Here is a 21,344-nt window from a genome sequence, read left to right on the forward strand (position 1 = left end):
TTTGAAATTTTCCGTAGAAATTGCCATGAGAATGCAAAGAGGAGGGCAGGAGAGAGGTGTAAAACATGACCGAGGCTGTGTCATGTTTTGAGCTGCAGTTTAGCCAATGGTGTTGTGGAGGTTGTCAAAACTAATGCAAGTATGAAAGCACAACAGATTTTGATTCACCACATATCACCATTTGGAAAGCATCTGATTGGCAGTGGGTTTATTCTTGCATGATGATAATCTCAAACACATGTCAGTACGGTATAAATATACCTGAAAAGAAACCCACACTGGAACACTATCTTTCGTGGATTGGCCTCCTTAGACCCCAGACCTCAACAATACTGAAGCAGTGTGGGATCCTGGTGATAGAGAACAGATCAAAAGGCAGAAACACCTAAAGACCAACTTTGAATGTGCTTCAAGAACCCTGAAGAACTCTTTCTGAAGACTACTTGAAGAAATTACAAGAAAGTTTGCCTAAGAGAGTTTGACTTTGTGTGTTTGGACGTTTCAACAAAACTGAACCTGCACCCATTTCTAAATTTCCTAGCTAAATATAAATATTAGAGGGGTAGCTCAAGATTTATCTATCTGACAGACATCTGCCATATATTATTATTGTTATTATTAATATTAATATTATTATTGCAATGGAAAACTTGCTCTTCTGTCCTGCCCAAGTGTACAACCCTGTTTATTTTACTGCCACTGCAGGTGTTTTGAGCCTCACTGCGCTGTGTGAAACTTTGCTTGAGCCAGAGCTGACGACACTTTAGTAAGATTTTTGACTCACCAGTGTCCACTTTCACCAGTCACCACATTCCTTCATGAGAAAGAGGGGGAGAAACCCTTATTGCCTCAACCAATAAGGGTGTCTCCACTCCTTAAGTTTTCACCTCCTTGACAACTTAAGGAGGTGAAAAACTCCTAACCGAGCTGGAGGGAGGAGGCCATGAACTCCCCAAGGCTTCCTGGAAACCTGCCCTTTGGACCAGCGACTGATTAAAGGGCGCTCAGTCCTTGTCGGGAGAGTAATGATGAAGCGGAGTGTCTTTGCTAGCCTCGAACATGTTTATAAATGAAGTTTGCAGTCATGGTAAGATATATGCTAATATTATATATAAATATATATATATGTACTAAGTAGGTCAGCTTATTTCCAACAAGTGTACTTTTTACGAAATGTGAACTTGAACTCATGAGAAATTTGAGCAATATTTCTCTGTTACCGGTTTGCTAACAGTGATATTAGCAGCGCTTAGCGGTGATTTTAAGTTAGATAAAACGGTTAATAGTAATAAACTTTTAATGAACTAGTGTAGTAACATAACACGGGTGTTCATTGTGCATACAACGTGTTAAACTGTTGGTCCTGCTGCTGCACAATGGGCGGTTTTATTTAGTGCATATAAAACTGTAACAGTTGTAACTGTTTACTTCGCTAACCGTGTAGACTAATCAGAGGAAGAGGATGTATAGGTCTGTGTATGTGCTCATGTTTCCTGAAAGCAGTTCTCTCCCTGCAGTGAGGCCATTGTTAAATATTCCTGGGAAACATGAAGGAAAGATTACTGTGAAGGGGAACGAGGGGCTGAGTGCTGCAGCTCAGGGTTTTGGTGTTTGCATTTCAGCTTTCTGTGATGGGGAGGGATCTACACTTACTACACTGTTTGCTCAGCATGTGATCGACACTAAAATGAGCTTCACTGAGAAGGTCACTGATAAACGCGCTTTTTATTTCAGGACTAATGTGCTTCCACTTCCTAGAATACGAGTCAATAAAGAAGACAATATAGTGCTTAACAGCTCCAGTATCTGTGTGCTGTAAGTAAATATTTTCTGCTTTTCTTTTTTTAGTCCAGAAAGTGTTGGATTGAGGAAACCTTCTTCAGGAGAGAGTGTGTGAAGTTCATCCCTTCCTCTTGGGATCAGCACAGGTAAACTGGGATCTGATTGCACTGATTAGCTTTTATGATTCTGAGAAGAAACACACAGATTGTAGTATAACATTAACAGCAGCTATTTGAAATAACATTTTTCTGAGAGCAGAACTATTTGGCATGTAGCCCTTACTTCCAGGAATAGCAGCCATGTGGATATTTTGATAACGCTTCCTGTCTCTTTCAGATGTATTCCAGTATGCCACGTTTGCCAAAATTTGATAAGGTATCACTGATGAATATTGTGCTGAAGATGCTGTCCTACCAAACTCTTTCTTATTTTCTTACTACATACTTCTGTATTGTTTTCTCCACCCTCATTCTTTCAGCATTTCATCATGTCCTTTTCTGCCCTTTTTCTCCTACATTTGCACTGCACCGTTATGGGGAAATGGCAGGAAATGTGTGATTTTCATGGTCTGTTAAATGATAACAACAGCCAGACATAGAAATGTGTACTCAAGGGCAAAGGGAGGTGGAGAGGAAGTGTGGGATTTAGAAAATAAATGGAAGAATCACTGAAGGCTGGTTTAAAAAGTCCAGGTGGATTTCTTTCATCTTTTAGGGCTTGTCATGCGCCTGCATATTATTATTGCTTATTAACAACCCTGCCTCTATTTTGAGGAGCTAACATGTAGTTAAGTGTCACTGATAATTTTGTTACTGTTTTTTGGGCTCTTCCCTATTATCTAAAAGCAGACTATCAGAAATAGCTACTTAATTTAATTTATTTAAAATCAACAACATTATGCTAAAGTGTTGTAAAAGTATGATTGAAGTTAATCATTCTAAAAAATTACCTTACGATGCTTCTTCCTATGCATCTATGCAATGTCGTTCTATTTGCTAGATGTTGCTGCGGCCACCTGATAGGGGAACACTCTTGGCAAGACTCCCTTCCTCCATTGTCCCTCTGTCCTGGTCCTGGACAGGATGTGGAAGAGGAGTGGTCCATGGAGCGCCACACCAGGGCCAGTCCCACAAATGCCTATGGCACCGTAGACTTTGAAGATACTGCCACACGTGTCTGTCGAGCCAAGGTCTGTGAGTTTACCAGCTCTGTGCGTGTCTCTAGGCCAAAGGAACATTTTTTCAAAAGTAAAATGGTAAATGTACACACGCTCAAGAGACTGCTTCAAATATAGAAGCAAATGCTTGCACTCTGTTAATAAGACCTAGATTTTGATGGTTGCGTAAAGTTTTCTTTGCTATGATGTAAGCAGGCTTGGTCGCGATGCATGAAAGCAGAGATGCTATCTAATGTAGTGACAAAACAATCGGCTCAGCAGCACCTCAGAAAAGTACAAAGAGCTTCTCAGTTGGAAACACTTTCATGTTTTTCCAGTATGTTCGTGTTGCTGTCGACTCCAAGCCAGAAGCATTACTCCAGCTGATGTTGAGGGAATGGCAGATGGAAAGACCCAAGCTACTGCTGAGTGTCCACGGAGGCTCCGAAAATTTTACCTTGCCACCTAAAGTCAACCAGGCCTTTAGCAAAGGGCTGATCACTGCTGCCCTCAGCACAGGGGCATGGATTTTCACCGATGGCATTAATACAGGTAAGTTTTACAATTTTTTGTGGAGTATTATTTTCTGCCTATCTCCAGTTAGTGACTGGCAGCAATCTCATTACTTACATCTGAAAAAAAAACTACGTTGATCTGTGTTCTGTTTCAAGAAGGTTCAGTTTTGGTTAGTTTCTGTTAGGTTTCATTTCTGTATGGCGTGCTGTTGTAAAAGTACCCCTTGGATTTTAGTGCTTTTGTTCTTATTGTGTATTTGCTGTGCATTCAGCTACTATTTGCATGCCCTCCAGGTGTGTCTAAATATGTAGGTGATGCAGTTAAATCCTTTGGAAGCCATGACCTGAGGAAGAGAAACACAGTTGGCATCACACCCTGGGGAGTGATTGACAACAACATGGACCTTATAGGCAGAGATGTCAGTACTGAAACTGTGTTTTTGCACGTTACTTCATTCCTCACCACATTTTTTTGATATATGCAGAGTACCATATCCCACTGCGCTGCTTTTCTTTGTCTTTGACTGACACTGATTCAACATCGCTTCAGGTTTTCAGGCCTTACCAGCCTCTGGGAAACCCTTTGAGCAAGAGAGCCTGTCTCAATGGTTTCCACTCCCACTTCCTGTTGGTGGATGATGGAACGCTGGGCAAGCATGGCTGTCAGCAAGGCCTCAGGAGGAAGCTGGAGAAGCACATACAACTACAGAAGATACATCCCCGTGGGTGTTTTTGCGCAAAAACTAACAAAAGAAACAAAATAGGAAGCACACAGATTTGACTGAAGTCTTAACATCATCTCTTCTCTTTTTTGCAGGACTGAACCAAGGAGTGCCTGTGGTGTGTGTGGTGGTGGAGGGAGGTCCTTCTGTGGTGTCTACAGTGTTGGACTACGTCAGCACTGTGCCCCCTGTGCCAGTGTTTGTGTTTGAGGGATCAGGCAGGGCTGCTGACCTACTCGCCTTCTTACACAAGCAGACTGCTGTTGACAGGTATAGTACGTAGGCTGGTATAGGCCTGTAGTGGATGCATAGCAGGGTCTTTTTGAGCCAGCTGGTTTAATAAGCAAGCATAATTTATACTTACGGCAAAGTGCAAGTTATAACACCTTCTTCATGAGTATTGGGGCATATTTTAAGGTGAAAAAGAGAAAAATGGGCAAAGGGAGAATCTCCCCTTTACCGTTATATCATTAGAGTGAATAACTGTAAACAGATTTAGCACTTTTTTACTCAATTTGAGCACTCCAAAGTACTTTCCTTACAACAAGCCTCATTCACACTCCAGTAGATGGATCGCAGAGTTCAGTATCTTGCTCAAGGATACTTCAGTGTGAAGGCTAGGGGAGTCAGGGATTGAACCACTGACCTTCCAATTAGCAGATACCTCACACCACTGCCGAGCCGCATATGCCAACTATTTGAAAAGGCAGTTAGACCCCAGCCACATTCTTTGTTTTTTCCTCATCTCAGATGAACCCAAACACACAGTTACTAATATGATCCTGTCCTGCTAACTACATTTGAGTGACGTTTATATTTTAGGAAGGGTTACCCAATAGGTGTATATAAAAACTTGAAGATGATGATGCAATTAATTGATTGTAAAATGAGATAGAAAGTAGAAACTAGACAGCAGTGTCCTCTTAGTGCAAAAAAGCAAAAGGCTGCTCTGGTAAGCCCATAAATTAGTTTGTTAGACTCTTATTTTGACTCATTTAACATTTACCAAAAAGACACAGGATTACAAATATTAAATTGTTTCAAATGTACATTATCCTTCCATACATGTACTTATCCTTTCGCCAATTCAGTCTCATGGGGAGCGGAAGCCTAGCTATCATAGGGCGAGAGGTGGGGTACACCCTGGACAGGTCGCCAGTCTGATGCAGGACTAACATAGAGGAACAGGCAACCATTTGCCCTCATATTCACACCTGTGCGAAATTTAGAATCACCAATTGACACAACTCCACTAATTGCATGTCTTTAGCCTATGGGAGGAAGCCGGAGAACCTGCGCAACCATGGTGAGAACATGACTCCACCTTCTGCGACCTTCTCAGGACCTTCTTGTTGTGAAGCAAAAGCGCTAACATTGTGTTGCCTGGGGGTACACGTTGAACAGCATATTGCAGGCCTAGCACAGAGAGACAGACAACAATTTGCGATCACATTCACACCTACTGCCAATTTAGGTGGATGACCTAACAAGCTTTGGACTGTAGGAGGAAGCCAGAGCACCATGCAGGGAGAACATGCAATTCCACACGGAAAGGGTCGAGCCGGCCCAAATGTACACTGATTGTGTTTTTATGTTTGTTTGTTTGTTTTCAGACCGTTGGAAGCTGACATTAAAGAGAACTTCCTCACCACGATTGGAGATGTGTTTGGAATGGAGAGGACTGAAGCCACTGACCTCTATACTCTCCTGCTGCAGTGTATGGATCATAGACAGTCTGTGAGTAAAGCAGCCTCTGAGGCATGTGTGTGTTGTGACTGAGGACACTGACTACTAAATCAGCGTTTCTTTGAACAACAGATAACCATCTTTGACTCAGAGTCAGATGACCAGATGGCACCAGATGCTGCCATTTTGACCGCTACTCTCAAGGGTACTTGTTTCCTTCTTAATTATCAAACATTTTCTCTCAAGTGACTTTGATTCATTAACGTGGGACTGGAGCGTTTCTCTTAGTAAGTCAGAAAATCTGAGTTATGTTATATGTTTTGTTGCTCTGAATCAAAAACAGGCACAAAGGCCAGTCCATCAGAGCAGCTGAGTATGACTCTGGCGTGGGACAGGGCTGACATTGCACAGAAAGACGTCCTTGTATATGGACAGCATTGGCAGGTGAGAAAGTCAAAAACAAAGGGAGTTGTTAAGAGATATATTCTAAAACACTTTTTCAGCTGAGAATCAGAGAGGAGAAACACACAGTTTTACTTGTTGCTTAGCAAGGGCAGCTCTGAGCTCTCGCACGAGAGTGAGGGCTCAGGGACTCGCAGCTCTGAGACTGCCCTGGTCTTTATTTATATATCAGTGGGTGTTTGTTCCTTACATTGGAATATGGAGGTGTATGTGTGTGTGCGTGTGTGTGTCAGAGTGTGACCCCATAAATGACTTCCCTAAACCTGCTGGTCTGGAAATCCAACAGTTCATCTATATGTAAAAAAGGCACTTAGACTAAAACTGACATAGCTACTTTTATCCTACCGTAAAAAAATAAAAGAAGGTACGACCTTTCCCATGCTCCCAGGATGTGGGTGTGAATGCCAGAGCACTCTGGAATGCACACAAAGCCTTTGCAGACTATTAAGGATCGCACATCCTATCACTACCATATGTAAACTTATATTATTAAAAGATTATACTGACTACTAAGTACAATTTTCTATTGACAGGAGTCATTAATGCAAAACTGTAGTGCAATTGTTTTCCATTAAAGCAAAAAAGGAGATATGTAAATTATTTTTTACTTGTGTAGGTGGGCTCCTTGGAGCAAGCCATGCTGGATGCTCTGGTGATGGACCGTGTCAGTTTTGTCAAAACGCTGATTGATAACGGCATGACTATGAGCCGCTTCCTCACAGTCGATCGCCTTGAAGAGCTCTACAACATGGTTACTATAATATCTTAATATATCTGCTTTAAATATTTAAGACACTTACTTTTTCTTATTTGTTATTCATCATTTTATTAATCAAGGAGAACAGTACAATTAATTCTGTGAAATATATTTTTCAGAAAATAACATTTACTCACTGGAGTACTTTTGATTATCTTGGGGTATTTCCTCTTGCGTTTGGCTTTCACTTTGCTGTGCAAACATACAAAATCCCTTTATGTTTGTTTCTCTTGAATTTCTCTCACAATTCCCAAAGCTGCTTTGATCCAAATCTCAGTCACTGTAAGTGTTTTTGCACCAGGATCTCTTGTGTTTTATGGTCAGTTGCATCCAAAATATTTTCCCAGTAGTTGGTTTAGGATGCTTCTAAAATCACAGAGCTCTTTGCCATACATTCACCCTCAGCTTTCTCTATGTTGTCTTTATATTTGTGTATAAAAGCCTTTTCACTTATTCATAACGCTGGGATAAGTAGTTCCTTAAAGAAACAATTTGATATTTGTGGAGCTGTGATTGCATGTGCATTATGCAGCTGTTAAAAGTAACTAGTAAATTTGGTTTGCTTTGATTTTGCGCTTTGCATTTTCTCTTAACTGTCATTTTCTTTTTTTATATAATTATACAAAATCCTCCCTGCAGGCACAAGGGCCAACAGCCCGCTTCTTGCACCACCTCGTTGAAGATGCAAAACAGGTGAGTTTTGATATTGAGAGTAGCTGTAGGTGCAAATCTAGCTTCCCTTTCCCTCCCGAAAAAAAGCATTGTCAGCATATGTTGCTCCAAGACCTGTTCAGCATTAAAGAGGCCTTTACAGATGTGCAAGTTTCCCATGTGCACTAATGTTCCTCCATAGAATTGCAAATGCCAGCTTTGGAACTGTGCACTGACAGCAACCTGGGTGGTCCCTCACCTTTTCTGTGTTATAAATACACAGAAAAGCAGCCACATTTACATGTGCACAGTATATGTTTATTTATCGTGTTTGTATGTGTTTGTGGGGAGACATCCCTTCCTGCAGGTTATCGTCTTTCGATCATTGACATGGGCTTGGTGATAGAATATCTCATAGGAGGAGCATACCGCAGCACCTACACACGCAAACAATTCAGAGCTGCGTACAGCCGATTGCACGAAAAAGTGAGCAATGATTGTATTCTTTTTCTTTGCCCGCTGCACCCTGATAAAAGCCATTTAAAAATCCTTTGGTTTAATGACTTTTACAGTTTTCATACAAATGCCTGTTTTGATGCCTGTAGAATGGTAGACGAGACAGTTCAGCCACCTTTTCTAAACTCAGACATGGACTGATGCCAAGCTCTACAAGGAACAGGAGCCTCCAGGACCTGCATTTCTTTAGGACCGCCCAGCCTTACAAACGCAAGGTTGGTTTAGAGTTATTTTTTTAAGATTTAGATTAACAGTTTCTAATTTTTCTATCTGTTTTATGACAAAAAATCTCACATTCCCATCTATTGTTTTTTCATTTCCTTGTCCCTTATTTTTTTCATACATCTAACTTTTTCTTCTAGGAGCAAGATGTGTCACCCAGTACCAGTGGGGATGTGTCTAGTCCAGGCCTTGATGATGCTCCACTGCTGGTTCCTTTCAACTTCAACGACTTGTTTGTGTGGGCAGTCCTTCAGCAAAGGCAGCAAATGGCACTGTTCCTGTGGCAACATGGAGAAGAAGCGCTGGCACGTGCAACGGTGGCCTGCAAGCTTTACCGCTCCATGGCCTTTGAAGCACGTCAAAGCAGCCTGGATGATAACATTATAGAACGATTCAAGACGTATTCACTGTGAGTGTCAATTAACTGTATGACTTATTTTAAACAAGCAGTGATCCATTGCTTATTAATAGCAGTGATACACTCTGAAAAAGTGGCACATAATGGAATACCTTTTGAATTCCCATCTAAGCTCTGGTTTTGTCTCTTTTGCTGAAATATGTGATGTCATCGTGTTAAGATTTAAGTAGCTCTCTAAGCCTGTGTTGTGAGTCTAGCAAGGGATTTAAAATGTCTCCAACTTAGTTGAAATAAATCACTCGAGTATAAGACAGTGGCACCAATTTTAAATGAATGCTAATTTATCCAGGACTGACTGCCCAAGCAAATTCAAGGGTATACTGCATGATGCAAAAATAAATCTCCAACAACTCAAAATGTCATCACAGTGACTGCAGGTAACTCTGGTGTCAAAGTGCCTGCGTCTACAGTCGGATAGATTTTAACATATTTGACCTGCATTTAAGGTGCTGTCTAAGAAGAACATTAGGCAGAACTACAGTTTCCCAGTGAACACAGAGACAGAAGCAACATGTTTGACATAATGTGCTCTGGACATACAAATCAAAGATGGAGTTATTTTTAGGAGAAGAATTTCTTGCGGTCTTTGAAGCGTGGTGGAAAGGTTATGCTTTGGGGACTGCCTCGGTCTCACAGCAACTGGGCAGCTTGCAGTCATTGATTCAGCTATGAAGGATATATTAAGGATAAGGTGTGTCTGAAACTTTAGTTTAATTTGAAGCTGACCTTGAATGGAACAGCCTAGGCAATATCCAGACTGGAGTCTCATTGAAATGTTCTTGGAAGATTTGAAATGCAAGAAACCTCTAAACCTTTTATAGCTGTGAAGCACCGTTACCATGCAATACACTTTTTTTCCCCTCGGGACTTCATGTTACTTTGTATATGTGAAGATATGGGTGCAATTTTTTTTTTGTTCTTTCATATTTTTATAATTATCACAGAGTTGACATGCACATATCTCTTCTGTCTTTGTGTGTCAGTGAGTTTGGTAAGCTGGCGGTGGATGTGTTAGATTGTGCGTTTCGTCAGAACGAGCAGATGGCCATGAAGCTGTTGACTTATGAGATGGAGGCATGGAGCCACTTCACCTGTCTGCAGATGGCTGTCTCCTCATGTCACAGACCATTCGTCTCACACTCCTGCACCCAGACTCTCCTCACTGATCTCTGGACCGGTCCACTTAACATGAGAAAAAACTCATTCTTGAAGGTAAACCTTGCAGATAAACCAGATAAAATTCATATTTCAGTGTCATTTAATTGCATCACTGCAAAAAGAAAAATAAAGATAGAAGGGTACAGGGTAGGGGTGGGCGATATAGCTTCAAAATTATACAAAAATATTTCAGCAGAATTATAGAAAAAAATAGTGAATATGTCTTATCAGCAATTGCAGCTCACAGGATGCAGCATTTTTAGTCCATGAAGGGCATGTTCCATCTTTCTTTTCCTATTACCTGCTATCATTGAAGACTGACTAGCTAATTCAAAGTTTGAATCTCTTGCTACAAGCTGGTAGCAGCAGCAGTATTATAATGTCATAGTGCTGACACAGCATTGTATATAATGACACAGCACAAGTCAAATGTAAGCACAAAACTATTCGAAATTAAGTAGTGCTTATAGCACAACTGCTTAACACTTAAGTTTAACAAAAAAGTAACTTAACCTGTTAACTTGACAGGAGCCTGCACAGTATTGTTGTAAGATTCCACAAAAGCAATTAAATGTGACTGTCTCTGCAAAAGCTTGCCATTATTTCTAATATATTTATTGCAATGTTTCAGTCCTGTTGACCTTCATCAGGTCCCAGATTCTAATTTAGAATCCATTAATCAGGAAGTCAGGATGGCCGCGCGGTCTAAGGCGCTGCGTTCAGGTCGCAGTCTCCCCTGGAGGTGTGGGTTTGAATCCCACTTCTGACATTGTCTGTTTGCATAATTTCCTTAGGGATTGTTAAAGTATTCTGGATTAAACATATTAGCAATAAATGAGGTAGGGTGCTGCAGTTAACTGTTGTCGATTTTGAATTAGCATTTTGTCACATAATGAAGTTCTGTCTGGGATTTGATATCTAGGGTCAAACTTAAAGCCATGTTTTTCCACTCCAAAACCACATCGGTAATTTTCATTCATTGTTACATCTTCCTGTCATGTAGAGTGTAGCTAGGGAGCGCTTCAGCCATTATTTGCTGTTTTCTTTTGGTTCACACATCACCAGCTGCTTTCATCACCCCCATTAAAGCCTGGTTGTGCTAAACGATTGTGTTTTTACCTCAAGTGTTGTTTTATTTTTTTCATATTTTGCAAAGCAGTATGTTTTGTTGGAGGATGTTTAAGTAGTCAGACACGCTCTCCTTTTTTTTTTTTTTTTTTTTTTAGATCATTTTGAGCCTTCTTTTGCCTCCTGCCATCCTACTTCTGGAGTTTAAAAGCAAAGCTGAAATGTGTCACGTACCACAGACACACGAGGCAATGCTGTTTGGACTCGACTCAGTCAAGCCAGCACCAGGCACCAAGGGCTCTGATCACATGGTACAGTAGGAGTGCAGTACTTTCAAATTTCAACTGGCTAATATTTTACAGTATTTCATAGTATTTCACCTCACTTGTATGGTTTACTCTACCCATGCAGGGTAGTCGTGATGCAGAGCAAGGACTCTCTTTCCAAGACAAACGTGTTGGTCCTGTGTCAGAAACCATGTCCTCTATAACTGTGCGCTGTGTTTCCTGGATCACAACACTCTATGATTTCTACACAGCTCCTGTTGTCAAGTTTTGGTTTCACACGGTAGGTTTTTTATGTTAGTTAACACACGATAAAACATTTCTCTTTCTCAAAGTGCATCATGCAAATGATTATTATACATTGTTCTCATCCTTCTGTCTGAATGTCTTTTCTCTGATTCAACTGTAGATGTCCTACTTGGCCTTTCTGATGTTATTCTCCTATGTTGTCCTGGTGAAGATGGAGGATCAACCCAGTGTTCAGGAGTGGCTGGTTATAGCATACATCTTGTCAACTGCAGCAGAGAAAACCAGAGAGGTCAGAGGTTCAGTTCTTAGCAGAATATATTAAAAAGTGTTACAGGAGAATATAAAATCACAAGTCAGTAGTAATGTAAGTTTCTATCTTTTGTAATTAGATATTAATGTCTGAGGCAACAAAACTGAGCCAGAAGCTGAAGATTTGGTTCTCAGAATACTGGAACATATCAGATTTCATCGCCATCCTGCTTTTCGTGGCCGGACTGGCAATGCGTTGGCACTCTGATCCCTACCGGACAGCAGGGCGCCTCACATACTGCCTGGACATAATCTTCTGGTTTATCAGGGTGATGGATCTGCTGGCCGTTAATCAGCATGCTGGCCCTTACCTTACCATGATCACTAAGATGGTGTGTACAGACTGCACAGCACTCACTGGAAACATAAAAAGTTGAGAAGTGTGTGTGTGTGTTATTTATTTATTTATTTATTTATTTTTTAGTAACCTCTCACTCTCTCTGTGCCCAGACCAGAAACATGTTTTACATTGTGGTGATGATGGCAATAGTGCTGCTGACCTACGGAGTATCCAGGAAGGCTGTCCTGTCACCAGACGAGGAGCCATCATGGAGCCTGGCTCGAGACATAGTCTTCCAGCCCTACTGGATGATCTATGGAGAGGTCTATGCATCAGAGATAGACCGTTAGTGGCCCAATAACACTAGATACTTATTAACCAAAGGGTTTTTTTTAAGCAGTAGAATTTAACCTTTATGATTTTTGCATTGCCCTGAGTTCTTGGAAATACTGACTCGAAGATTGCTGCAAGGCTAATTCGTCACTTATCCTATTCCACTTGAATTAAGGTCATTCAAACAGTCTTACCTCACAAGTTGAGCTTTGCTTGACTCACCTTTGTATTGCAGTGCTTGTTATTGACTGCAGCTGAAAGGAGTTCTTTGTTTCAGAATTTAGACAACTTCACTTATTACAGGGGCTGATTCTTCGTGCATAAAAAATATGCTGCAAATAACAAAATCACTTAAAATGTAATTGGTATAAATGACTAAGGGAGTTACAGTACATGTAGGTCCTTTTGCTGCTTTTAGTTGAAGGTGTAACTTAGATTGTTCAAAAAATAAAGTTTGGACACTTCCAAAGAGCTATGTCTGTGTCTTCTATAAGAAGAGCAGCAAACAAATCAGTGCAAGGTCTGTCACACTTTACCCTGTAAACAGTGCCAATTCTCTTACTTTAAGATTTTTTTAATGTACTCTGCTCCAGCGTGGATTTAGGCAATCTCGGTTGCTTCTGATGTCTCAGACCAACTGAGTGATGTTAAAATCTGAGCTCTGTGTCGGCTGTACCATATGTTGGAAGACTCTGTGCCCTTTTCTTGTCCCTGTAGAGTTTTATATGAATCTGGTTCTAATTTAGCATTCATGATGCAGAAGGAGATTCATACCAAGTCTCTGACAGTTTTTGTATGATGAATAAGAATAAAAAAACAAACAAAAAACTATTGCACTGTGTGTAAGATCTGCGTATTTTTGTGTGTCAACAGCATGTCAGGAAGATGATTCATGTCCTCCTGCATCCTTTCTTGCACCATTTCTCCAGGCTGTGTATATGTTTGTCCAGTATATCATCATGGTCAACATCCTCATCGCATTTTTCAAGTAAGCATATTGAAAAATCTTAGTTTATAGTAATTGTTTGAGGGGCTACCCTTCAATAAACCAAACTCTTGTTAACAGCAACGTCTACTTTGACATGGCATCAACATCCAACAAGCTGTGGAAGTACAACCGGTACCGCTACATTATGACCTATCAAGTGAGACCGTGGCTGCCACCGCCCCTAAACCTCCTCAGTCACATGGACCTGGGTTTGAGAGCTATTTACAAGAAATTTAGTGGCGACGCTGAGCGGGAAGAGAGAGCCTCTGGACTTAGTAAGTACCACAGCATATTTTCTGGAAAGGAAGAAAATGGTGATAGTTTAGCAGCTATCTCTACACTTGTCACTTCTTCCATCTCACTTGTTTTTACTAGAGCTCTATCTGGGCCACGAGGATCGCAAGAAGCTGCATGAGTTTGAGGAGAGATGTGTGCAGGCCTATTTTCACGAGAAGAGTGAATGCCCGCTCAGCAGTCAAAAGAACAGGATCAAAGTCACAGCTGAGAGGTAGGACTGCAAACAAGGGGCTTCTCATTTCTTTTGTTTTGTTCGATTATTTAAGATGAGCTACCAGCGCTTGTGTGTTTCTGCTGGATCTGTGTCTCGCTCTCCAACCTGCCATATCACTATGGCTGGAAACTTTGTAGCCTTGTAAATTTGTCTTGTTTGGGAGCCATGCACAGGATCATTGCTTTGATGTAGAGTTCCTTTTGTGTCCGATGCAAGAGCCAATAGATTATTTCTTCTATAACACGAACAATCGCTCTGTCTGTCATCACATTGTTAAGTTTAATATTGATAAGTTTGATAAGTATAATAAATAATGAGGTATACATACTGTGCCAAGATGAAAGCAGTTAACTCATGTAACTAGATTTAAATGAAGTATTAGAGGCGCATTAAGATAAAAGATTATTGTTCATTTTCACAATAAAGCCAAACTTTTGAGATTAAACTTATTATTATTTTGAGAATATGTGGAGATTAAAGTCGTCATTTTAAGTCAAACAACTGCGATGGCTGCTGTACCCATTGCAAACATTGCAAATTGCCTTGTGTAGAAGAGTTACTGAAATACCTTGATCAGTTTTCATATCATGTCTTGTGATACAACATAAACCCTCTTTACTGCACAAGGGTGTAACCATTGATTTTCTTGCATCTGTCATTGCCAGCTGTTTCATTTTTGCATAAATCGGGGGTTAAAATCTGGTTTTTCCTTCTGACCAGATGCAGCTTTCTGTGTTAAAACTGCATTTCTGTGCTTATCACCACACCGTGTTTATGTATTTAAAAATAAATAATTTCCTTGTTACTAAAACCAACTCTGAAGTATGATTTCACTAACTCATCTACACAAGACATTATGTAGAGGGTTTAGCAGCCGTAGCAGTTGTTTGACTTGAAACGATAACTTTAATCTCCGTGTTTCAAAGTACTTTTTTAATGTGCCTCCAATGCTCCTTCTTACAAACAAGTAAGTAGGTAGATTCTTAAATGTTTATTTACTTTGTCTCACATACCAGCTTATATATAGCTTGTGCTTGTATTGTGATCCTACTAACACAGGCTTCCTTTGCTTTTTGTGAATTTACAGCTGAACATGTGGCTGTGTTTAGTGTACAAAAAGCATTTAACGTCAGTAAATAAATCGTAAAAACGTCATTCACCATTTTTGCTCATATTTGTTCCATCAGAACAGAAGAGATGTGCATGATGGTGGGGGAGGTTTCAGAGAAGGTCAACTTCATTCAGGATAGCCTGTCAGACTTAGACTCTCAGCTCGGTCATCTCCAGGACCTCTCTGCTCTGGCTGTGGACACCCTCACTCTTCTTTCTGCATCCAACAACCTACATCAGGAGGAGACACGCCTGGCTCAGTGTCGGCTCATTACAGCATCCCAGCACGCCATCCCTCACAGCTGGACCCTTCCACACAGAAGTGGAGCAGACGGTGATGCGGCTAATATACAACGATTGGTGGCCAAGCCGTATAAAAGTACCCCGCCTTCATTGCTAAAGGGCTACACCTTAGCAGGAAATAGACGGGAATCACAGGAGTGCCATGTAGGAGTTAGGGGAAGCAGGGGAGGAAGATATGGACACACAGAAGAACCAGAAGAAAGGGCAAGAGAGGTGCTTACTGTTGTCTTCTAGTAATGTTGTTTCACAAGAAGGAAAGAGAATGCACTACTCCCTCACACTAAATACAATGTTTTGATCCTTAAACGTTTGTCATGTTAGACTCTTTGAAAGGAGAGGTAGTTGTTGCAAACCTGAACATGGCCTTTAGGGGGAGACAAGCTAAAAGAGATCCATAAAGTATCCATAAAGTCCTTATTTTAATGTGATGTAATCTCTTCACAGCTTTATGACATTAAAAGTAAATAACCACTGACTTAAAGAATTTAAAATACTTTGATAATCACTTATTTTTTTCCCATAGGATCATCCATGTGAGAATCAGCAGGGAGCTTCTGACCCAGGGTCTTGTGCGTCCCTCTCCCACTTTAACAGTGGAGGATTTTCTTCGGTCAGAGATCAGACACCCTGTGAGTCCTGTGAACCATCCCAGTGTGGGTCTCCTCTTTCTCCCAGAGGCTTGGAGTCACTCCATTTTAAATTCTGGACTTGTGAGCCATATTTGTTTACCAGTCAGGAAGAAACATCCATGGAAGAGGAGGATGAAGTAGAGGAAGAAGGAGAAGAGAAAGAGGAGGAAAAGACACAGGAAGAACCACCTAACATAGACGTGCACCGAGCCTCCAGCAGTGCTTTTCTGTTCGACCCAGAAGACATCTCAGAGGGTTTGACAAATCCTGCCTTTTCTTGTGATGATAGTCAGCCAACTTCTCGGTCCAGAAATTCCAACCAGTGGAGAAAACCCATAAAATCCCCAAGGTGGGCATGTTTGTCGAGGGACCGTCCGTATGGCTACTGCAGATCTTTGTCATCCAGCATGGAGAATATGACTTTCGCTGGAGCACCCCTCAGCCCAACCAGGGGATCCTTTCCTTCTCTCAATGAATCAATGAACAATGAGAGTTTGCTTGGTAGGAGGGGTTTAAAGAACAATACATCACTAAGATGCAGCAGGAGCCAAGGTATGATAACGCATGGGTTTGAAAATCAAGTTAATCTTTGGACGCTGATGGTTTAAAGCAATTAGTTTGCATGAAGAGCTTTGTGATATGTAGCACATGCAAATCTTAACAATTTTGCAAGTCAGAACCAACAATGTCATAAAAGAACTTTAAGGGTCATTCAGGTCATAAGCAGTCATTTTCTCTGTATCTTGCCCCTGATGAAAATGATCAAAAGGAAATTTTGAAAATCTGTGTGTACCTTGTCTATTTTTTTTATCATGCATTTACACACAATAACAGATAATGTACGTCTGTGTTTCTGCAGAGTGGTCCAAATCATCTGACTTTACTCAGGTCTTGGACAGCAAAGGCAAAAACAAAAAGACCGTGAAGATACGAGAGAGCAATCTAGATTTGGTAATATGAAAAAAGTTGTGCTCCTCATAGCAGAGGATCAGTCAGGTGCAAAACATGGCACAAAGTCATAAAACTAAATCCCTGCTATCTTTGTGAATGGGTTTTTCATTTTCGTTTGGTGGTTCTTTACAGAGAAGCTTTTCCATCTCTTTATTTGTTTTGGAAAATAGAGAGCCATGCATTCCCAGTTGTCTGATGTCAGCTGGGGAAGGCGCCGGAGGTTGATAGGAGAACCTACAAGTCGGTCGGCTTCAACCAGCCTCAGTCAGCTCAGTAAGACCTGCATTTAGATAGAGTACATGTTGTATTTGTACCCAGAGCTTTCAGAGAGCATCTGCTAGTATGCATCACTCTGCTTCCTCTGTATGTATGTACAGTAGAACGAGAAGAACGACAAGGGTTGTTTTTTCATATTAAAAGAAACAAAGTTTGATATGTGTATGTGCGATGTTTAAATTATCAACCACTTGAAGTTTCTTATGTTTTACTTAAAAACTGTTAATATCAATATTTTTTCAGATTTTGAACAACTGGATTTGCTGCAGAAACAGGTCTTTTCGCATCAGGTAAAGATGTGGTAAAGTGTGGTAACAATATTTTGTAATTTGTGGTAACATTAGCGATAGTAATGCTAAAATAATTAGTGTAAAATATGTCAGTGTTCTTGCTTTGATTACTGGTAGGATGTATGGAGCCCCACGCACTCAGCTTGGAACAGCTGGGCCAGGTCCATGAGTCGCAGGTCTTCGTAAGTCTCCTTTCTTTTTTAGCCTTCCAGATTTACCCTGAATTTATCGAAACTTTTTACTTAAACGTAACAATGTTTTCTTGATGCCTGTTGCAGAATACAGAGTGGCATTTCAGCTGAAGGTATTTCTGGACGTACAGATTGAATACATTTTCTGTAACATGTGGTCATGTAGTGTCTGTTATAGTGAGATGTATTTGTTTTGTTTTTTAATGCCCTGTAATCTTACCTGCTGCAGCCAAGAACTCCTCATTCCAGTCCACTGACAGTTTGTATCCACACTACTCAGGTATTTACACGATCTGCAGAAAATTATCTAAATTAAATAATAGATCCTGAAAGGATCATCTATTGTGCATCTATTGTTTTTGTGATTTCTCGTACATTAGCTCATCTGTAGTTTTGCCTGTATCGTGCCTGTGTGTTAACAGCTGTGGAGAGAAACAATTTGATGAGACTGGCTCAGACCATCCCTTTCACTCCTGTCTCAATCATGGGTAACTTGCTTGTTTGATTTAGGATTTATTTATTTTTTCATTACTGTTGTTTTACCCCCAAAATCCATTTCTGTGCACTTAATCAAGTTTTTGAACATTCTCTGTAGGAGGTGAAGAGGTGAGCGTTTACTCTCTGGAGGAAGTAGCCTCTGATGCTGACCCTGAATCCAGCTCAGTCTCTTCCTGGTCATCACGAGGCCTGTCTGCAATCCTGCAGCCCCTCTTGAGCGAAGAAGGCTCTTTGGATGGGGGCCTCCGGCAGGGCCGCCGGGTTCTCTGTACATGGGCAGAACAGGATGTGCTCAGACCCGGGCTGGTATACGTGGTGAAAGGTTTCAGACCAGAGGTGGTTCGTGTCTGTAAGAAGTACTTCCATGGTAGCACAGCACTGCAGCTTTGTTTAAGGGTAAATCTTTCACGTAATCAAGGATTCGTCTACATTTGCTGGTTAGCAAATCTTTTACTTTTCACAGTTTTGAATTGAGTTTCAAGTACTTCTAACACTATGATCAATTTTTGTTTGTGAAGGAGATACAGCAGCAGAGAGCGGCCCAGAAGATGATGCAAGTGTTTAACCAAGTCAAACCTGATGATTTGCACCACTCACCAAGGTCACTATTTTATCTTTCCTATGTGTGTGTGTTAGGTGTGTCCGTGCATTTAATAACTGCCCCTTCTATCCACCAGATTTCTTGACGTATCACTGGTCCTCTGGCATTCTAATGGTCAGTGGCTGACGATTGAAAGGAATATGTCTGGTGACTTCATGAAATACAACAACAACACGGGAGAAGAGATCACCCCCTGCTGTTCACTGGAAGAAATGCTTCTAGCCTTTTCCCACTGGACCTACGAGTACTCACGCAGAGAGCTGCTGGTGCTCGACATACAAGGCAGATACTTTTACTTTACTTTGCATGTTTGTAGTTGCACATGTGAGATGTTGAGTCTTTTTTTTTTAAATCTGTTCCCTTATTCCTTTTGACAGGAGTGGGAGAGGAGCTGACTGATCCGACAGTCATTATGGCAGAGGACCAGAGGTGCAGTAACCATTTCTGCTATGCGTATAAGTGATATTTATATTCTCTGATTTTAGAAATTCACATTTTATCCCATATGTACTGATGAAAGTCTGCACTCTGACTGACTCTGTTGCAGTGTTAGCAGGGGTGAGATGCTTTTTGGACCTGATAATCTTGGAGACGCTGGCATCAATGGTTTCCTGCAGAAACACTCTTGCAGCGCCTGGTGCCACAGACTAGGTCTAAAAGGTCAGAAACATACAAAACCTTGTCTACTGTTTTTTTTTCTGATCCAGTGTGTGACATGTGGATTAGCATTTCATTGTATGTACCTGTTTTTGCACATGTGTGCATACATGCCTTTGTATGTCACCTCGGTGTCGTCACTCAGGAGGCCAGCTTGGCTCAGAGAGAAATCCCCAGCAACTTCAAATAAAGACGGCACACACGAACAGCCAGCTAATTAAGCTGCGAGTGTTCGTTTATTTCTATAACAACAGTAGTGTTTGAGGCATGAGGGAGGGCCCGTCTTTGTGCTGAGCGGCCTTTGATTATGTATTAATCATGTCTTTGTGCTGGCGATGTGCTGCTGAGACATTAGCTTTGATTAGCTATTAATTAACGTCTCTGGGTAGACATGATACCGGCATCTAGAGGATAACTGCGCGGAAAGAAACTGTGCTCACAAACAAACAAGCCCAGCAAACAAACACGCAAACACTCAGACACAGTTGTTTTGATATTTCAAAGGTACGTTGTGTTTCCTCTTCCTCTTCTTGTGTCCTCTCCAAGATTTCACCAACAAATCAAACCAAATTATTTATGCTGGATGCGTGGATTTCCTCCCAGGCCTGTCAGTATTCTCTTTCTTGTGGTAATGACTGTGTTATTGGAGCGACATGTCGCTGACTGATGTTTCTGTTGTTCAGATTTAAGAAACCATCCGGACAGCTGCGAGAACAGCACTGATGCGGAGCCAACGTCGGGGACAGAAGAGCAAGAAGACGATGAAACCAGGAAGTGACCTTTGACTCAGGAAGTAGGGAAAAGAAAGCATGGGAACTTTTATAGGTGTCTTTCGTAAACACAAGTTCTGCCTCTTCACAAAAGATCCTTGATAATACCAAAGATTTTGCACTAAGGATGTTTATAGATTTTCAGGGTTAATGAAGGAAAAGCGGTAATCAGAAAACTTTATATAAAAAGATAAAAATATAACTTGTTATTTAACTGTATGTGATAATTCGTGATAGAAAAAACTGTAAAATAAAATGCAGTTTTTGTACTATTTTTAGTTCAGTATATAACTAATAGCTGTATTTTCTCAGGAGACATTATGGATTAATCTGATATATAATATTATGATTTGTATGTGAGTTAGAAAAATGAAGCAGAATCTCACCCATAAAATTTCTTTTTATTTTTTTTCTTCCCACAACAAAATGTCTACAAAAGCGATAAAATATAGAATTTAACAAAAAAAAATCACTTCAGACCTTCACATTGTATATACATCTCAAAGGAGAACTCACTAAGGCCCCTGCATGGCTCTGAACTTCGACCCAGTCTGATCCATCGTTTATGGGCGTGACTCACTTTATTGCAGATGCATGCTTTTACACACACAGTCACTCTTTCGTTCTCGTCTGAAAATGAAGCGTTGGACAGTAGAGCTCGTGGATTTATGGCAGAGTCAGAGTTCAGAGTCAAGCAGAGTCCTCACCAAATGAAAAAGCATAAAATGTAAAAACGGTTCATCAGCGTAATCACATACAGGTTTTTCCTCAGAGTTCCCCTTTTTTGATTGGTTTCTCAAGTAAACTCACACCGTAAAGCATCTACGCCCCACTCTGCCAATCCTTCCACTCCTCACTAGCTATGGCACTTTGAAAACAAACAAATGTCTCTTTTTTTTTGTATTTTTTCTGTTTTTGTCCTTGTTGTTGTTGTTTTGTTAGTCCTGTGTAAAAGAGGTTCTGTAGCCTAAGTACCTTTTAGGTTTTGGTTACAGATTGCT

At 40.8% G+C, this 21,344-nt stretch overlaps 1 protein-coding gene and 1 non-coding gene across 2 annotated transcripts; both read left to right on the forward strand.

The window, feature by feature from the left end:
- Positions 1–880: 880 nt before the first annotated feature.
- Positions 881–21,217, forward strand: LOC146656830 (transient receptor potential cation channel subfamily M member 6-like). Its single transcript, XM_085424603.1, has 40 exons — positions 881–1,087; positions 1,849–1,928; positions 2,119–2,157; positions 2,782–2,971; positions 3,277–3,490; positions 3,748–3,872; positions 4,004–4,175; positions 4,271–4,445; positions 5,789–5,912; positions 5,994–6,066; positions 6,205–6,305; positions 6,940–7,074; positions 7,720–7,773; positions 8,083–8,217; positions 8,337–8,462; positions 8,610–8,878; positions 9,871–10,099; positions 11,272–11,424; positions 11,525–11,680; positions 11,807–11,935; positions 12,036–12,287; positions 12,406–12,580; positions 13,442–13,556; positions 13,635–13,831; positions 13,932–14,064; positions 15,255–15,693; positions 16,004–16,661; positions 16,969–17,060; positions 17,231–17,333; positions 17,580–17,626; positions 17,744–17,808; positions 17,905–17,930; positions 18,047–18,097; positions 18,240–18,305; positions 18,413–18,711; positions 18,834–18,916; positions 18,993–19,198; positions 19,294–19,345; positions 19,464–19,576; positions 20,257–21,217. Exons 1-40 carry the CDS (start codon positions 1,070–1,072, stop codon positions 20,349–20,351), a joined length of 5,964 nt encoding a protein of 1,987 aa, XP_085280729.1. The 5' UTR covers positions 881–1,069; the 3' UTR covers positions 20,352–21,217.
- On the forward strand, positions 10,732–10,814 carry trnal-cag (transfer RNA leucine (anticodon CAG)). Its single transcript has one exon. It is a non-coding gene; the product is annotated as a tRNA-Leu (tRNA).
- Positions 21,218–21,344: the final 127 nt, after the last annotated feature.

The sequence above is a fragment of the Rhamphochromis longiceps genome, linkage group LG12 (genome assembly GCF_057381845.1).
Source record: "Rhamphochromis longiceps isolate RC_006_pf linkage group LG12, R_longiceps_female_GT1.1, whole genome shotgun sequence".
Classification (NCBI taxonomy): domain Eukaryota; kingdom Metazoa; phylum Chordata; class Actinopteri; order Cichliformes; family Cichlidae; genus Rhamphochromis; species Rhamphochromis longiceps.

What these genes read in the sequence shown, in the direction of transcription:
- LOC146656830 (XM_085424603.1), top strand. An exon ending in CCAAGGGCTCTGATCACATG is followed by an intron (nt 11,425 to 11,524) that starts GTACAGTAGGAG and finishes CTACCCATGCAG; the next exon opens with GGTAGTCGTGATGCAGAGCA. An exon ending in CAGCAGAGAAAACCAGAGAG is followed by an intron (nt 11,936 to 12,035) that starts GTCAGAGGTTCA and finishes TTTTGTAATTAG; the next exon opens with ATATTAATGTCTGAGGCAAC.